General features: G+C 43.4%; 1 protein-coding gene across 1 annotated transcript; it reads right to left on the reverse strand.

The window, feature by feature from the left end:
• Window positions 1-4,695: 4,695 nt before the first annotated feature.
• On the reverse strand, window positions 4,696-6,024 carry adrb2b (adrenoceptor beta 2, surface b; the record flags this gene model as incomplete). Its single annotated transcript, XM_083665231.1, has 1 exon — window positions 4,696-6,024. The coding sequence occupies one exon, from the start codon at window positions 6,022-6,024 to the stop codon at window positions 4,696-4,698; it is 1,329 nt and encodes a 442-aa protein (XP_083521357.1).
• Window positions 6,025-16,575: the final 10,551 nt, after the last annotated feature.

Below are 16,575 nucleotides of genomic sequence, written 5' to 3' on the forward strand. Positions count from 1 at the left end.
ATTAATTGAACGTACTGTATGGAGTCAAAGTGGAAGGCAAAGACAGACGGGAGAGAGAGCAGACCAGGGTGAATATAGTCATTTTGAAACACATATTTACTGTAAGCTTGTTTGAGCTCTCTGCACATCGGCCTGTAGTCTTCAAGTGTTTTATTATTAGTTGTCTGATAGCTTTGCATTGGCCTGGTGTGAAACATTTAGCTTTGTCACACAAGTGTGATTTAGTCAAGGACTAGGCTCACCTAGGTCCAGGAAACTGCCTCTAAAGAACAGGCTCAGAGGAGAAGTGAGGTCAGAGGGTCAGAGCAAAGAAATAACAAAGATTGGAGTTCTGCCATGTCTCAAGACACAGCGGTGTCTGTGTGTGTGTCTGTGTGTGTGTGTGTGTGTGTGTCTGCTCTCTTGGTCTCTGTGTGTTGTGGTTTCTGGTTCATCTGTGGCTAATGGACATTCCTGCGTGTTAGCTTACAGCTCTAAAGTCCTGTGGTTAAACGGGCTTGCTGCTTTGATCTGCTGGGATTACTGACAGGCTGTCTGTCAACAGGTGTGGCAGTTTAGATGAATAGGGTCTGTTTACGTAGGAAAGGGAACACCCAGGATAGATGTATTCATCTGATTGTCTATAGACTACTGGCTGAGCCTGGTGTGAATGTGTGTCTGTGTGTGTCCGTGTGTCCGTGTGTGTGTGTGTGTGTGTCCGTGTGTGTGTGTGTGTGTGTGTGTGTGTGTGTGTGTGTGTGTGTGTGTGTGCATGCATGTGCATTACTATACAATTACTTATCAACAATAAACAATTTATTACAGAAATACAAATACCATGTCACATGACATACAGTATATCTACATTAACACATTAACCACTTACAAATAAAATCAATAAATAAGATTGTATAAATAAATAAATAAATAAGATACTGTACAGTAGCTTAGATCAGGATCATTTAGAACCTAAAACTGGAGTGCCAGTTACTAGTGTTGGATCACCTCCTCCATAGTCCTGTATGTCAGTCATACACAACAGAACAGAAAATACAGACTGCGAAATGTCTCCAAGGTTCTGTTCTTGGCCAGCGGTGCTAGTCTCTCCCATTACACCAAATCCTTTTATGGGGAGATAAACCACAACACAAGCTGGCAGCAGACCAATGCACTGATAAAGAAGAAGCAATGGCTTTACAATAACTTAGATGATATATGCCATTTAGCAGACCCTTTATCCAAACAGTACTTACAGTACAGTGAGTGCATACATTTTGTTGTATATATGGTCCCAGCAAGAATTAAACCCACAACCTAGCACCATGCTCTACTAACTGTACCACAAAGGACAACAATGTTAATGGCTTTATACTGTACAGAGAGTTGGAAATACAGTTAATATTGTAGCATTCTTTCACATGACTGAAATAAACATGCAATTGAAACTGTACATCGTGGCGTCTTCAAGAGACATAGCACATCATTATTACAGCAGACTGCCACTGGGTTGTTGAGAACTCCATATCCTCTATACTATGGCAGAATAGCAGAGGTTCAAAAATGTAAACTATGTTCCTTCCATCTTTGATGGTCATTAAGGAAAGGTTAAGATCTGTGCTGGGGGGTGCTGCCCTCCAATGTGGCTTTTTCCATGGCATCTCCCCGCCTCACTGTATAGGATCCTAGCGAGAGGACATCAAGCTGCAGCATTCAACCTCCATTCAACCTCCATACGACCTCCATTCAACCTCCATACAACCTCCTTCTATAGCAAAAGTTGCCTTTAAATCCTTTTGTTTGGAACCTTTTTAGTTTGAAGGTTTGTAACCATTTTATAAATTGTCTCAATCAGTATTAATCATGTTCCAATGTTGCTGCCATTGGTATTGCCGCCAAGCGATAGTAAATAAACCATTCTCTCATGGTTGTCCCTCCCCCCCTCTCTTCACCAAGCCTCCTTATTGCCGCTAAGTTCCCAGTGCCCCTTACAGTACTTTAGAACAGCTGTGGTCATCTGCCATTTGCCATGTCATCTTGTTTAAGGAATCCAGGCACAATGTCCTGCCCTCCAAAGTCCTGTAGGACATTGAGCACAACAACGCTGTCTTTAAAAAGGGTCTGCAATGAAGCCAACAGGAACATCTCATAAAATAGTGGTGAGAGATGAGAGGGGTGAATCTACAGCTGAAATGTCGCAGTAAGATGCACTGCCAGAGGAGGGCAGTATATATGCACAGTCTTCACACAGGACTAAATCTCATAATGTAACAGACAAAAGTATGTTTAATTTCATATGACAATAAATAAAATAAAAAAAAACATTCACAAATTCAAATATTAACAAATGGAAAGTATTTCTAGCAGAGATTCCATTCTGCTTTTATTAACTCTCAGAGAATGTAATTTCATTTGGCAAATAACACGTTTTCAGTGGAATGATTTTCATGGAGTTTTCAGGAGTATTTGATATGTAGATATATAAGATCATGCCTCATACTCTTGTAAGAAATGTGCTTTAGTGCCTGGTATTGACACAGTACATACATGATCATATTTTGTAGGAGACAAATACACACACATTTACAGTACATACTGTACATCAAAATGTCCGTATTAGAGAGAAGGAAGGGGGTTGCGAGCTATATAAATACAGTACCTCATGTTTTCCAAAACAGCAAAGCGACAAAGTGACAACAAGTCTGAGCACACTCATACTGAAACTTACACATGCAATATACACACACACACACACACACACACACACACACACACACACACGCGCGCGCGCACACACACACGCGCACACACACACACACACACACACACACACACACACACACACACACACACACACACACACACACACTTAAGTAACGTTCCAAGCATACATAAAACAGCACTTTAGTACAGGCCAATGCTCACAGGAAAAATTTGAATCATTCTAAACATTTAAACTGTAGCAAGTGAGTAACATAACACGATGGGACCATTTTAGAACACTTCAGATTTGGCCAGCAGGCGTGTGAAACCGTCCACCTGTATGTGGTACAGAGTGTGCTACAACGTTCCATAGTTCATGACAAACCAGTCTTAATCGCCTACAGCAACATTAAATCACCACCATTTGTAAGAGAGCACCCTTATAGATATCACCTAGTCAAAGGCCAACTCAGAGAGACAGCTTCTGGATAGACTGTATGTGCAGAAGCTATGTTGTGGTAGTAAAGTAGCTCTTATCCTTATCTTGTTGTTAGGTAACATTCTACTGTACAGTTTGTTTTTCTCCCTGGTGTGGTTGGACAGTTTGTCCAGGTATCTCTGTAAACACTGTAGTTAGCCCCCCCCCCCCCACACACACACATACACACACATCAACAGCAGATAGCAGCACAACAGCAACAACAACAACAACAACAACACTTCTTAGTAACCTACGTTCGTCACACATGCAGAGAAACAGCGCAGAAGCATCATCACTAAATATAGCTGTACTGACATATGGATACACAGTGATCAAAATGACAGAGGGGTCTGATTTGCCAGCATAAAGCATAAATATGACTACTTCCATGCCTTGGTCTTATAGTAGTGACTGATACGACACATCAATAAGCTCCACTTGTGCAGTTGCTCCTCCTGTGTGATCTTCACACATTGTGAGAGAGAGAGAGGTGACAGTCAGCCTGTCAATCATGCTTTGTTATTACTCTCAGTGTAATATGGAGGGGGAAGGTGAAGGTTGAGTCATGGCGAAGGGGGCTAGGAGGCTGGTGCGGGGCTGCCCACTGGTGTTGCTCAACCGCTTACATTTTTATTCCATGGAGGAAGAGGTGGTGGTGGTGGTGGTGGTGGGTGTGCAGCTGGTTATAGCTAGCCTGGGGCCTGTGATGAGGTGCACCTGTCCTATCTCGTCAGTGGGTTAGATTTCTCTGCCCTGGTAGAGCGGAACAGAGCCCTCCGAGACACGCAGCTGGTACGGCTCTGGGCTCAGACCCAGATCATGATGGAATGTGTTACAGAAGAAGGGCTACAGGCATAAACGACTGTAAAACCCTGATTTGATCCTTGATATGAATGTGAAACTTTGATTTTGATCTCTGAATTTGATTGTAGTATATTCTCTAGGTCTCTGATTCACATGCTTGAACAGAGAGCAGACAGTGAAACTGATAAAAGCATGACAAAGGGATTTTTCATATCAATAAACTCATTCTTTGTTCTTGAAGCGCAATGCTAAGGAGATGAATTTCATACTTTACTGTGAGGTAGAAAGAAATGGATTTTCAGAGCGAGATTCATATTTTAGTGCAACTGAACTCGAGACTTGCACTTTGTACCTGAACCCTGGAGTTAAAAAGCACACAGACGCAAGCACTGCCTGACATGTACTGTATACATACTCACGTACACAGCTAATATACACGTGCACAGATCACACTCACACACACACACACACACACACACACACACACGATCACGTCCACAAACCATATACTTCCAAAGACTTGTGCGGACCATATCCATTAAGAGGAAAATAACATTAATAATGCACATCGAATAACATACACATTTCTTGAATTTCACGTATTCTTACAGTAATACACTTCACTATGGAAATATGTTCACATGAAATAATTTCCTAACCCATGTCTGCTTGCCAGGTCTAAATGAAAGAGACTGTCATAATCTCATGGTTCAGTAAGACCGAGCTGCGGCTTAAACAATAGATGCCAGAGGTTTATTATTGCAACTCCTGTCCATGTTGGTTTTATCACCAGCCAGAGATCCCGTCCCCACCGAGCCTGTCCCCAGAGAGCCTGTCTCTATAGACCCTGTCCCCAGCTCCAGGGTCCCTCTGTCAGCCGCTGAGGATGAACTACCCTGGGTCTTACCCTTGGGTCTCACATGCCAACTTTGCCCTTTGTATACATATCCATTATTCCCCCTCATCTTGGGGAAAGGAGCCCCTCTCACGCACAGTATCTCCTGGAAGGCGTACCTGAACTCAGGACTCCTGCAATATATGAGAGGGTTGAAGGCAGAGTTAGCGTAGCCTATCCAGTTCAGTATCCTAAAGGTCATGTTGATGTCGTCCACCTTCCAGATGGTGACGACCACATTGAGTACAAAGAAGGGCAGCCAGCAGAGGGTGAAGGTGCCCATGATCATGCCCAGGGTCTTCAGGGCCTTGTGCTCCTTGAGGCAGAACTTGGGCCGTTTCCCTCCTCCTCCTCCTGCTCCTCCTCCTCCTCCTCCTCCTCCTCCTCCCCCCTCCTGTGTTGTGTTGTTGTTGACCTGGGTGTGGAACCGGCCTTCGCTGCGTCCGATCTTCTTCAGCTGCTTCCTGGCCTCCTGGAAAACGCGTCCGTAGACGAAGACCATGACAGCCAGCGGGATGTAGAAGGAGACGATGGAGGAGGCCACGGCGTACGCCGCGTTGGTGTTGAAGTCGCAGCAGCGGGCGTTCTCCAGGCAGAGCACTGCCTCCGGCTCGTCCGACACCCACCACTCCATGTGGATGGGCAGGAAGGAGATGAGGGCGGCGACGGCCCACACCGTCAACACCACCACGCAGGCCTTGCGCTTGGTCAGCAGGGACGGGTAGCGCAGCGGCGAGGTGATGGCCAGGTAGCGGTCCAGCGCGATCACGCACAGCGTCTCGATACTGGCCGTCACGCACAGCACGTCGGCCGCCGTCCAGAACTCGCACAGGAAGTTGCCGAAGTGCCAGGTGTTGAGGAGGATGTAGCAGGCGCCAAAGGGCACCACGATGAGGCCCATGATGAGGTCGGCGCACGCCAGTGACGTGATGAACAGGTTGGTGACCGTCTGGAGCCTCTGGAAACGCACGATGGCGGTGATGACGAGCACGTTGCCAAACACGATGCCCAGAACCAGCAAGCCCATCAGGAAGCCTAGGAGCACTATCTCCGCCTCGCTGTACTCCGAGGCGGACCACGACCCGTGGGCCAAGGATGAGTTAATTTCTGGCTCCGCCGCCACCGATTGGTTGAACAGCAGCACAGGCGTGCTCACACTCTCCATTATCTATAACAGGGCAGGTTTGCATACAGAAACAATACAATAAAGAGAAGATAAGTTAAACAGAAACGTGTTGTCAGAAAGACTCTTAGACGAACACATCATATACAGTAGGTAGAGATAAAGAAAGTTACATACACTGAAGAATTAAGGTTTATGAATTTCTTAATGCTATTATACATTGTGTTACTTGTTAATTGCATTATTTAAAATATCATTGATGTATCAATGTGATAAGAAATCATATTAATACTAGTTACTGTGCATTGTACTTGTTTATATTTAATCACCCGAAAACAAATTGAAGCATTTTATCTTGAAACCATTCACTTACCTCCTAATTCTCTCCTGGTCTCCCATAAAAATCTAGAAGTATTCCTTTTGTGGATAAAACCGTTTTGTAAATCCCATGAGTTTTTTTATTCTTCATTAGAATATGTGTCTCAGTGTCACATTGTGCTTGGCTGAGAGCCGTCTGTTTGTCTCCCTTCCTCTTTCGCTTCTCTGTGTGTCATACACACTCACACACACATACACACACATACACACACACTCAGAGCCCTGACTTGCTCTCTTTCACACCCCAGACTCATGCTGTTGAATGTAGCAGCTGATCTTGCCTGAGCACTTATAGAAGGGCACTGATGACATCACAGCCCTGCTGCAGCCAATCAGTGGGCCAGGACACTACAGAGACAAAGTGGAGAACAGTGTTGCTGCTAAAACCAGTTGGTTGTTTCTGCCCCAGGATCTCCTGTGAAATGAGAAATGATCATTATGCAAATATATTATTCTGTATTATTTTTAGAACTATTGTGAATGAGTGATGTTATACTTGCAGCTAAATATTATCAGATAACACAAATAAATCAGTGGGCAGTGAAACTGTGACTGATGTTGAGCAGTCATTTTAATAATTCCATGGCTGTTACCCACCATTAAAAAAAGCTACTTATTTCACACATCACCACAGGGAAGGTGAAAGTACGTGGTGAGTTAATTAAATGGACAATGTGGATATTAAATGAGAAATAAGAGGCTACTGTACAGTAGCCTCTTATTTACACCCACCAAGCCACTGGACCATGAATTGTTACAGTACTTCTTCTAGTTTCAAACTACAAGTGTTTCCATATGCTCTGAAAAGGACAGGTAATTTGCATAGCAATGCACATTGTAAATCAGATCAAACTTTATTTATATAGCACATGTTATACACAGATTCAGTACAATGCACTTTACAGGAAGAATAAATAAAAACAGAGGGAGAAAATGAAAAAAAAAAACTCAACAATAACACCAACAACACATACAGGCTGAATTAGACTTTTTATCTTGGGGGTGCAAGATGTGGTTTTGTGTGGTTTAACTCTCATGCAGCTACTGTCAAATCTACTGTTATCTAACCTAGGCTCCCAGTTTTACTTCTCACCTTGTGTAAAAAAAAATTGCTTCATTTGCAAATGTAAACTTTGCACTTTGCAGCATTGATGACCTCCATGATTGTTTTGCTATGAGTGATTGTATATTGTATTTGTATATTTCTATATAGCATGTTTTTAGTTTAGCAAGCCAAGTTTCCCATCTGGGACAATAAAGTAAAGTAAAGTAAACTAATAAAGTAAACTAAATGATTTGGAAGTATGCCTACGTGATATGAACTGTTATCATATCTCACTGATGTAAGAGGTTCTCTGGCCAAGCTTATGCAGTGTGATGATTGTAAATAATCATAAAATTTACCTTCTTCCAGCTTTCAAACTCTCTAACAAGCTGAATATCAAGCATGTGTCAACTGAACAGCAAAGTCCATTGACATAGTAAAACAACGTATGTAATTATTAACTTGACCGCATGACCTGCCTGCACCACAACATGCATTTGATGATTATGTACGAGCACATTTAAGCAAATGAATCTCGGAATGTGTGTGTGCGTGTGTGTGCGTGTGTGTGCGTGTGTGTGCGTGTGTGTGTTGCACTGTACTCTACCTACAGAGTACAAAAGCCTTTTATTTTCATCTGCTTTGCGCATCAGGCCACACAGTACTTGAGGAGAGGCATGTAAGTGGATTTACATTCTGTTCTGTGTTAGGTGACTTCTTTGTGTTTAGACGCTCTCTTTGACCCCCCTCTCCAAGAAAAAAGAAAACATATTTTGGATTATGCAATACCTTTATGTTTGCAGGCAAATTGACCCATTTATAGATCAGATCAAATCAGAGACATTCAAGTAGGTTATTGTGGTATGAAGGGTTTTGTTGACACAATAAACACAGTATTAAAACACAGTATTCTATCTATGTACCACAATAACCCCTCATTTGTCCCACCTCTGCTTTGTATTTTTACAAAGTTACAGCCCAGTTTCGTTCCAGTCGTATGAAGTTCATGAAGGTCAGTGGAGACTGGTGGAGGTAGAAATCAGAGGACGGGCTCATTGTAATGCATGGGACGGAATGACAACATTCCATTCCATGCATTACAATGAGCCCGTCCTCCAATTTCTACCTCCACCAGCCTCCCCTGCCGTAGGTGCATTCTGCCTCTGAGAGAGAGATCAGTCATATGCCTAGGAGAGCTAAGAGGGCTCGGAGAGGTTGGTGGAATGAGGCCATGTGATTGTCCTCAGGAGACACATCTATCGTATCCAGCTAAACAATGTGGCTTATGCTTAGCCCTCCCTGTCAAAACATCACAGACAACACACACATCCCTGGTCGGGCCAGGATGGCCATCCCTGCGCTGGGAGAGGAGCTCCTGCAGAGGATCATTAGGTGGCGGACGGGATATGAAGGGGTCCTTTTCCACAGGATATGACATCACAGGATAGGTCTAATGGATAGGTCACATTCGTTCAGCCTTATAACTGTCACCCTGATGATGAGACATGGGGGGTGTGTGTGTGTGTGTGTGTGTGTGTGTGTGTGTGTGTGTGTGTGTGTGTGTGTGTGTGTGTGCCACTGGGACTAGGGGAAATGCTGCAGCTCAGCCCTGGTTCCTGTTCGGTGGGTGGTGAAGGCTAAGCTGTTTACTCAGGCATACCCCTCACAGGTGGCTGAGGTGAGGGGCTGGAGGAGGCTGGTCGGGTCCTGGATATCCCATGTACACTAACATCCGGAAATCACTCAATTCAAGAGGTTCAAACGTCCTTTTTACTGTTGTAACATTGTTGTATTTACTTAATTAAAATCACACTGTGGTACATGGACATGCATTGGTGTTGTTGACGTCCCACATGAGAAATGTATGACGTCATGATGTATGATGTACAGTTTTGAAAACAACCTGGAACTAATCAGTTACTGTGAAAGTTCCTTAACTGCCCGTGTCCAATGAGTTCACAGAAGGGTCAATGGAGCTTGTGTTTTTCTCTGGCAAAGTTAACAGAAGTGTGTTTCTGTACTGTAGGAAACATACAGCCAGGGAGGAAGTCCTGTTGTACTGTCGTCAACCCACCCTCCCCGTCCTCCATCTCGTCTTCCATCCCCCCCCCCCCCCCCCCGTCTCTCCCCTCTGTCTGCACAGCCCAGTGTCTAACAGGCTCATGGTGTTCCTCTGCCAGGCCTCAAACACCTCAACTCTTATTGGCACGGTGGACACAACACAACACAACATGTTGTCATAAGACAGTCCTGTACGCTACCCACTCTGTGCACAGTAACAGACAGTGATGAACTAAAGCTGGTTTTGAGGTGGTGTTGTCTGATTCATCTCTTATTGACAAAGTGGACAGAAAAAACACAAAATGTTGTCCAAAGGAGAGCAGTAATGAATATGGTGGCAGAGGCACTCTGGTCTATTATAGATAAAAGCCCCTCTGTGCAGGAAGGCAATCAGGAAGACAAATCTGTTGCACTTCAACAAATCAAATGATGGAGTCGGATATGCTCTATCCAAGTCGCTAAGCTTACCATCCACGGACCGGCCTTGATCCTGACTCCTTTTCTTTTCACATCAAGAAGATGAACAGAGACGTTTCCTAACAGGCTTCATATGTCAGAGAATGTGTGAGAGAGGGGAAGAACCACTCCCAAAGACAGACTTTGACAGACAGTCGTAAACAGCCTGCAAGCTAACAAGGTAAATAGCTTCCTAATACCTCCCTAAGCAAACCCTTTTAGCCATTTCACTCTAATTACCATAATGGTATGAATATGGCCTGAATCATACTGTTGTGGCACCTTTGTATCCATTTACATAACAGAGGAACATAACAAAACACTACACAGGCAGGGGAAAACAAAAGCTGAGGTGTAATGGAGGAATAAACCGCAAGATAACAAAAACAGCTTTTAACGCAATGGCGACGAGATGAGATGAGTGTTGATTATTAACCTCCAGGATATGAAAACTAGGCATTGAAAGAGGCGGTTCCTCATTGGGTGGTTAGGAAATCAAACACGTGTGAACATGAGTGAAGGTTTCGAACCCTCAGCATATGGAAACCAGCATTTTAAAAGGGGATGGTTCATCATTGGGCTGTCAGGGCAGGCCAGACCTCTGTCCTCTCTGTAGGTCAGGTCACTGCATCGCTCTGAAAACAAAGTCAGTAACTAGAGATTTAGATGCATTAGGTGTCAGGTATTTAAGTATTTCCTTTGGGGGGGGGGGTTAGGGTTAGGGCTGGTCATATCCCGCTACACTGACTTCCATTGTCCAGAAGGTTGTTTTTGAAGAGGTGCTGATTGCTGGGGTTAATCAGTTAGAGGCTGTGTGTGTACAATAAAGGCTGTAATGTATAGCTGTGTTTTGCCATGACGCAGGACCAGACAGGTGGGAGAGGAGAGAAGGGCTGTGCTGGCCTAGTTTTAGAGGCCACGGCTGAGAGATTTATAAAGTGGTGGAGATAAACGCACAAAGAGCCATTTCCTCTCCCCAGTCAGCACCACTCGAACTGTCCTCTCTGTGTGTGCGTGTGTGTGTGTGGGTGTGTGGGTGTGTGTGTGTGTGGGTGTGTGGGTGTGTGTGTGTGCTTGTATGCATACGTGCGTGTGTGTTTACGAGGGGAATATTTGGCTTTCATCAAGATACTTCTGAATAAATCAAAGGGCTTTCACACAATGATAGCTTACCTAGTGGGCATGGAATGTGTGAATGATATCAGAGTAAACTATCAGAGTATCCTCTGAGACAGAGAGAGTACTTTGGCTTGGTTTGATTACATTTGAACACCATTCCTAATTCCCCCAAAAATGTTTTGCACAAATTGTATTTGCAAATTTGCCTTGACAAGCTAAAACCTCACATTTTCAATAATAATTAAATCTGTATGGATAAAGCATGTTGAGCTCTGTGGCCTTTTTCACTTCATTCATCAGTCTTCTGTAGCCTGCTTTTCAGCTAGGCACACAGGAGGTTTATGGAGCTTTCCCACTGCAGGCAAACTACAGTAAGATATTTAACCTCTCTCTGGTGGCAACACATGTACTGTACTGTAAGTGTTGTTTGCAATCATGGGACCATCACATTTCCATGGCTCTTTTTTAGTCTTTTTTGACATTTATGGCTCTTATGAGACTATCAGCTCTGGCTCTGTCAACAAGCACGATTTGGCTAGATCTTCCTGCTATTCCTAGACTCCTAGTGTTACTGCAGTGTCACTAGTATAACTGTACTACTAGTATCACTGTACTGTAGCTACTGGTGTTACTAGCAGGGGAGGCTGGTGGAGGTATAAATCGGAGGACAGCACCATTGTAATGCATGGAACGGAATGAGGAATGGTATCAAACACGTGTTTGAAAATGGGAAATGCTTCATGCATTACAATGAGCCCATCCTCCGATTTCTACCTCCACCAGCCTCCACTGCTGAAGCTACTAGAGTTACTACACAGAGTCCCTTGGCTTCTAGACTTACTGCAGTTACAGAACTTGGCTGCTACTGTTTCTTCAGAGTTATAGCAGAGGTATTAGTATTACTGCAGATGTACTGTACTAGTATTATCACAACGATAGTGTTATTAGTGCATAATCATAGTGTGACTGCAGAATTCAAATTGTTTTTGCTATTGGGAGGCATACTGCAGAGTTGCCAGGCTGCAGTCGAAACCTGAGAGTGTCTGAGATGGCAGTCGAAAGCTGACAGGGTCGAAGTCTGCAGACTGAGAGAAACAGCTCGGGGCTTGTTCAGTAGGATGACTGATGAGGAGAATGGGAGGAGGAGCTGTTGACCTCTGCCCCCCGGAGCCAAGATGCTCCCAAACACACAGTCCAATCACATTACAGCCAGTGATTAGTGAACAGCGTAGGACCTAATGAATGCGTCCCCTGTGCTGCAGAGTTAAGTACACACTGACACGTCGTATTAGTGTGCTCACTTCATCACGGTCATTCGGTACAAAACAAGCTCTATTGTTGATATTCTTCCAGAGAGTGTCTATAACAATAGTGTGATGTTTGAGCTGCCACTCAGCTCTCTCTCTCTCTCTCTCTCTCTCTCTCTCTCTCTCTCTCTCTCTCTCTCTCTCTCTCTCTCTCCCAGTTTTTTCTTTCACTCTCTTTCTGTCTTGTTCTCTCTTTCCCTCTGCCTTTTTTTTTTTTTTTTTTTTTTTTTTTTTTTAAATATCTTTCCCCTCTATATATTTTCTTCCATTATCTCTCTCTGTCTCTCTCTCTCTCTGTTCCCGAGGGGCTAGAGTCCCTGTGATTACAGGAATGATAGATCCTCTCTCCCTCGGTGAGACTGCGTCCCGTCGGTCTTCAATGGTACTGAATGTATTAACAGTCGTATTGGATGCATTAATATTAATGCATCAGAACGTGAGTGGAATACCTTCACAGACTGACTAAGTAAAAAGCATGAATAAGAAATGATCAAGGCACTCTGCTAGGTCTTTGGCAATGAGTAGGAAGAGGGTATTCCATACTTACATAATGTTTACTCACATTCATCCATAGAGAGGAGTGAACACATTCAGTCACTCATACTGTGCATATCATAGCATGGCATAAAGTGCTTAAGCTACTTGTGTGTGTGTGTGTGTGTGTGTGTATGCTTTTATGTGTGCTTGTGTGTGTGTGTGTGCTTGTGTGTGTGTGTGTGTGTGTGTGTGTGTGTGTGTGTGTGGACTTCTCTCCATGTGTCTGTTCTTCACTGTGTCAATACTGTAGACTAATCCCACTGTTCCCAGAGGAATCACCGTGTTTGCCTTGAAAAGGATTCCCTTCTCTACGGTTATTGAACTGTGCAACATTTCAATGTTCCCCTCATTTTGTGTTTTTATCTCAAAAGTATGGAGCACTTGGTATTCTCTGGGAAAAGGCTTAATTGGATATTGTTAGCAAACATACTTACAGTTAACTTCAGTGATATGTATTTCTCGGTATAGTCTCATGATTATTGCCTTTGTCAATAGAACCAATGAAAGAAAACACCATTTAATCCATGAAATAAATAGAAAAATATGTATTTTGGCAGAAATAGCGTAATGATAATCACTATGATCCTATACAAGCATACAAAATGGCAGCGGTGCTGGATTTCAACATGAAATAATGTGAGAGAGACAAAAATGTCTAATAGGAACTCCACAGTGTATTCACATAACCAACCAAACTCAAAGACACCATGACCACCATAGTCAAATATAGCGATTGTATGCAAACAAAAGCATTGTAGAAAACACTTGATAAATCCTTCACATGTGGGACCCTTGCCACCAGATTTAGAGTGAAGCAGTGATTTAGCAGGTGTTGTGTCTGATTTGGGCCTTCAGCCATCCACGAGGCCAGAGAGAGGATATAGAGGAGTCCCAGTATCAGTATACCCTCCCCCCATACCTCTACTGGCTGCACACTCAGGACTTCAATTTAGCTTTTGCATTACTGCTTGTTTGCACATACCATATTTATTATATTGGTCTCTAATTATACATCTTACATATATGTAACATACCTCAAGACCTATTGCCCTTGTTTAACCGTACATATCATATTGATATTCATCTCATTCATCATGTATATTCACTTATGTTCATGTATTTATACTCACTGTAATACCTATACTGTAATACCATGCACTGTCTACAATATGATGTCTTTTGCACTATCTGGTTAGATGCCAAACGACATTTCATTGTCTCTGTACTTGTACTCTGCAATTGAGCAATGACAATAAAGTTGAATCTAATCTAATCTAATGGTGAGGACACAGCCAGCACTACAGAACAGGGCTCCAGGCCACATCTGTCTTCCTCTCCTCCCTGCAGGTCAGGGCACAGGCCAGGCTGTGGCTGAGGAGAGAGAGGCAGGATCTACAGAGGGCTGGCCAGTGGCCACAGAGGAACCACACCCTGTCCCTGTTTAGCCCCTCACCCACTCTGCCTTTCCCTCTTCCCTCTTCCCCCGTCTCCCTCTCCCCATCCTCCCCCTCCTCTGCTCGCTATATGATGGGACACTGTTTGGGGGGTCTATATATTGTTATAACAAGCACAGGGGGTTGGGATTTTAACAGTGTAGCATGATGTTCAAAGGAGCAAAAATCACCAATAGGGATATTTCTGCCATGTCCAAGAGTTGGAATTGGACCAGAAATCAGGATCCTTTTACGTGTGGACAGGAGTGTAGCCAGGAGATGTCTGAAATCCCCCTTTAGGTCAGAGATAACTACTGTAGGGCTGGGGAGAGAGTAGATCTAGAGGGCTGAGGAACAGAGGGACAACACCATGTCCCTCTCCCTCTCCCCATTGTCTCACAATGTGACTGTCGTCAACAATTCAAACACAGACATTAATCAATGAGTCAATCCAGCCTGGCAGAGCGTGTGACCATCGCCCAATTACCAGAGCATATGCTGCTGACACACTGCTCTACTGGGACGGGGAAACACAACAGTGCTCTCAGTCAATCAATGAATCAAATGAGTTTGTATAGCGCTTTCTACAAAGGCAATTGTCTCAGTGCTTCACAACAAAAACAATACAAACAATATAAACAATAAATACAATACAAATAATATAAATTCACACCGAACCACAAACATAGGGCACGCCGTAAAATGCACAGGTAGAACACATGCCCTGGTGGGCTTTAGTCTGGAATCAACTGAGCTGAAATGAATCCTTTGTCATTGGACAGGATACATATATACAATTTCAATTAATGTATAGTACTTTTACTATTTATAGTACTACAGTATATAATATAAAAGTTTCTTTAGGGACATGCACTGTAGAGATTTGGAGGACAGTGACAAATGGTCTCTTAGAATGAAACTGCGAATAGGATATCTATCAAACTGGAGTCTGCGTTTGATTTCAATCCAGATGCAAAAGAAATAGAACATGGAAAGTAAACAAAATGCTTCCTCTGTCTGCAACAGGACCGTATCATTGCAATACACTGAACTTCTTCTTTTTCTTCTTCTAATGGCACAAGAACAAAGTGTGCATCTGAAACTGTGTGGTTGATGTGTTTGGTCCCTCCTATCCTACTTCCTCCTAACATACTGCATGCACGTGCTTCACCTCCATTGAACGCTCGCCATAGAGCACCAGGCTGCAACATGTCAACATGAAGACTATGCAGTGGTACCAGGGTACCTGGTGGAGGTAGAATTTGGAGGACGGGCTCATTGTAATGCATGGAATGGAACGAGGAATGGTATCAATGGTTTGATACCATTCCTCATTCAAACACGTACCATTCCTTATTCCGTTCCATGCATTACAATGAACCAGCCTCCCCTGAGTGGTACAGTATCTAAAGCGCATGCAGCACATGGCCCGCACAACGGTCCAATTTCTCCAAAATACAAAATAAAAGAGAATCCGAGCACTTTGTTGACTGTCTCCAGTTTTTGAGTTCCAGTGCACTGGTCATCTGGTCATCTGCCTCATGCCATATTCTCAACTCCAAAGAACTGGAGACAGTAAACAAAATGCTCGGTGTCTCCTTTATTTTGTATTTTGGAGAAATGAGCATACGAAGCACACAAAGTGCATACAAAGAACAGGTTGTCAGCAGTCTATCAACATTACTACTCTGGTGAGTAACAAACGTAGATTGAAGATAGTCACTAAAGAATTGACCGAAAGACAAGAGGCCAACAACGTTTTGTATTGACCAGAACTTGAATTTGACTTGGGTCAACATAGCCTTCCCTACTACACCCTGAACCAGAACTACAGTAATCCCTTGTTAGATAACATGAACAGAATCCAAACTGACAAAAATACCTATACACATGTAAGGGGATTGCTGAACAAGCTTAAAGTGGCAACAGTTCACTAACTTTTGTTACAATTCAGGTTTGAATTTTAACATCATTTATCATTCATAAAGTCAAGGATTGTTTAGCAAATTACGTTTCATTCTTATCTCAAATACTTCAACTGTATCAGATTTATGTCCATCTCTGTCTCCACCGTTTGGTTTTCTCCTGTCTACCCCCCCCCCATACATTTAGCCTCTGATCAAGTGTTCATGAGTAAAAACTCACAAGACCTCCTTTGTTCATCTCATCTTATCATCTAAGTGTGTGGAATAACAGAGTAATCCCAGCTGTCAGCAACCTCACAGCATAGTACACACACAGACACAGACACACAAAC

Source organism: Argentina silus (assembly GCF_951799395.1).
Source record: "Argentina silus genome assembly, chromosome: 2".
Lineage (NCBI taxonomy): Eukaryota > Metazoa > Chordata > Actinopteri > Argentiniformes > Argentinidae > Argentina > Argentina silus.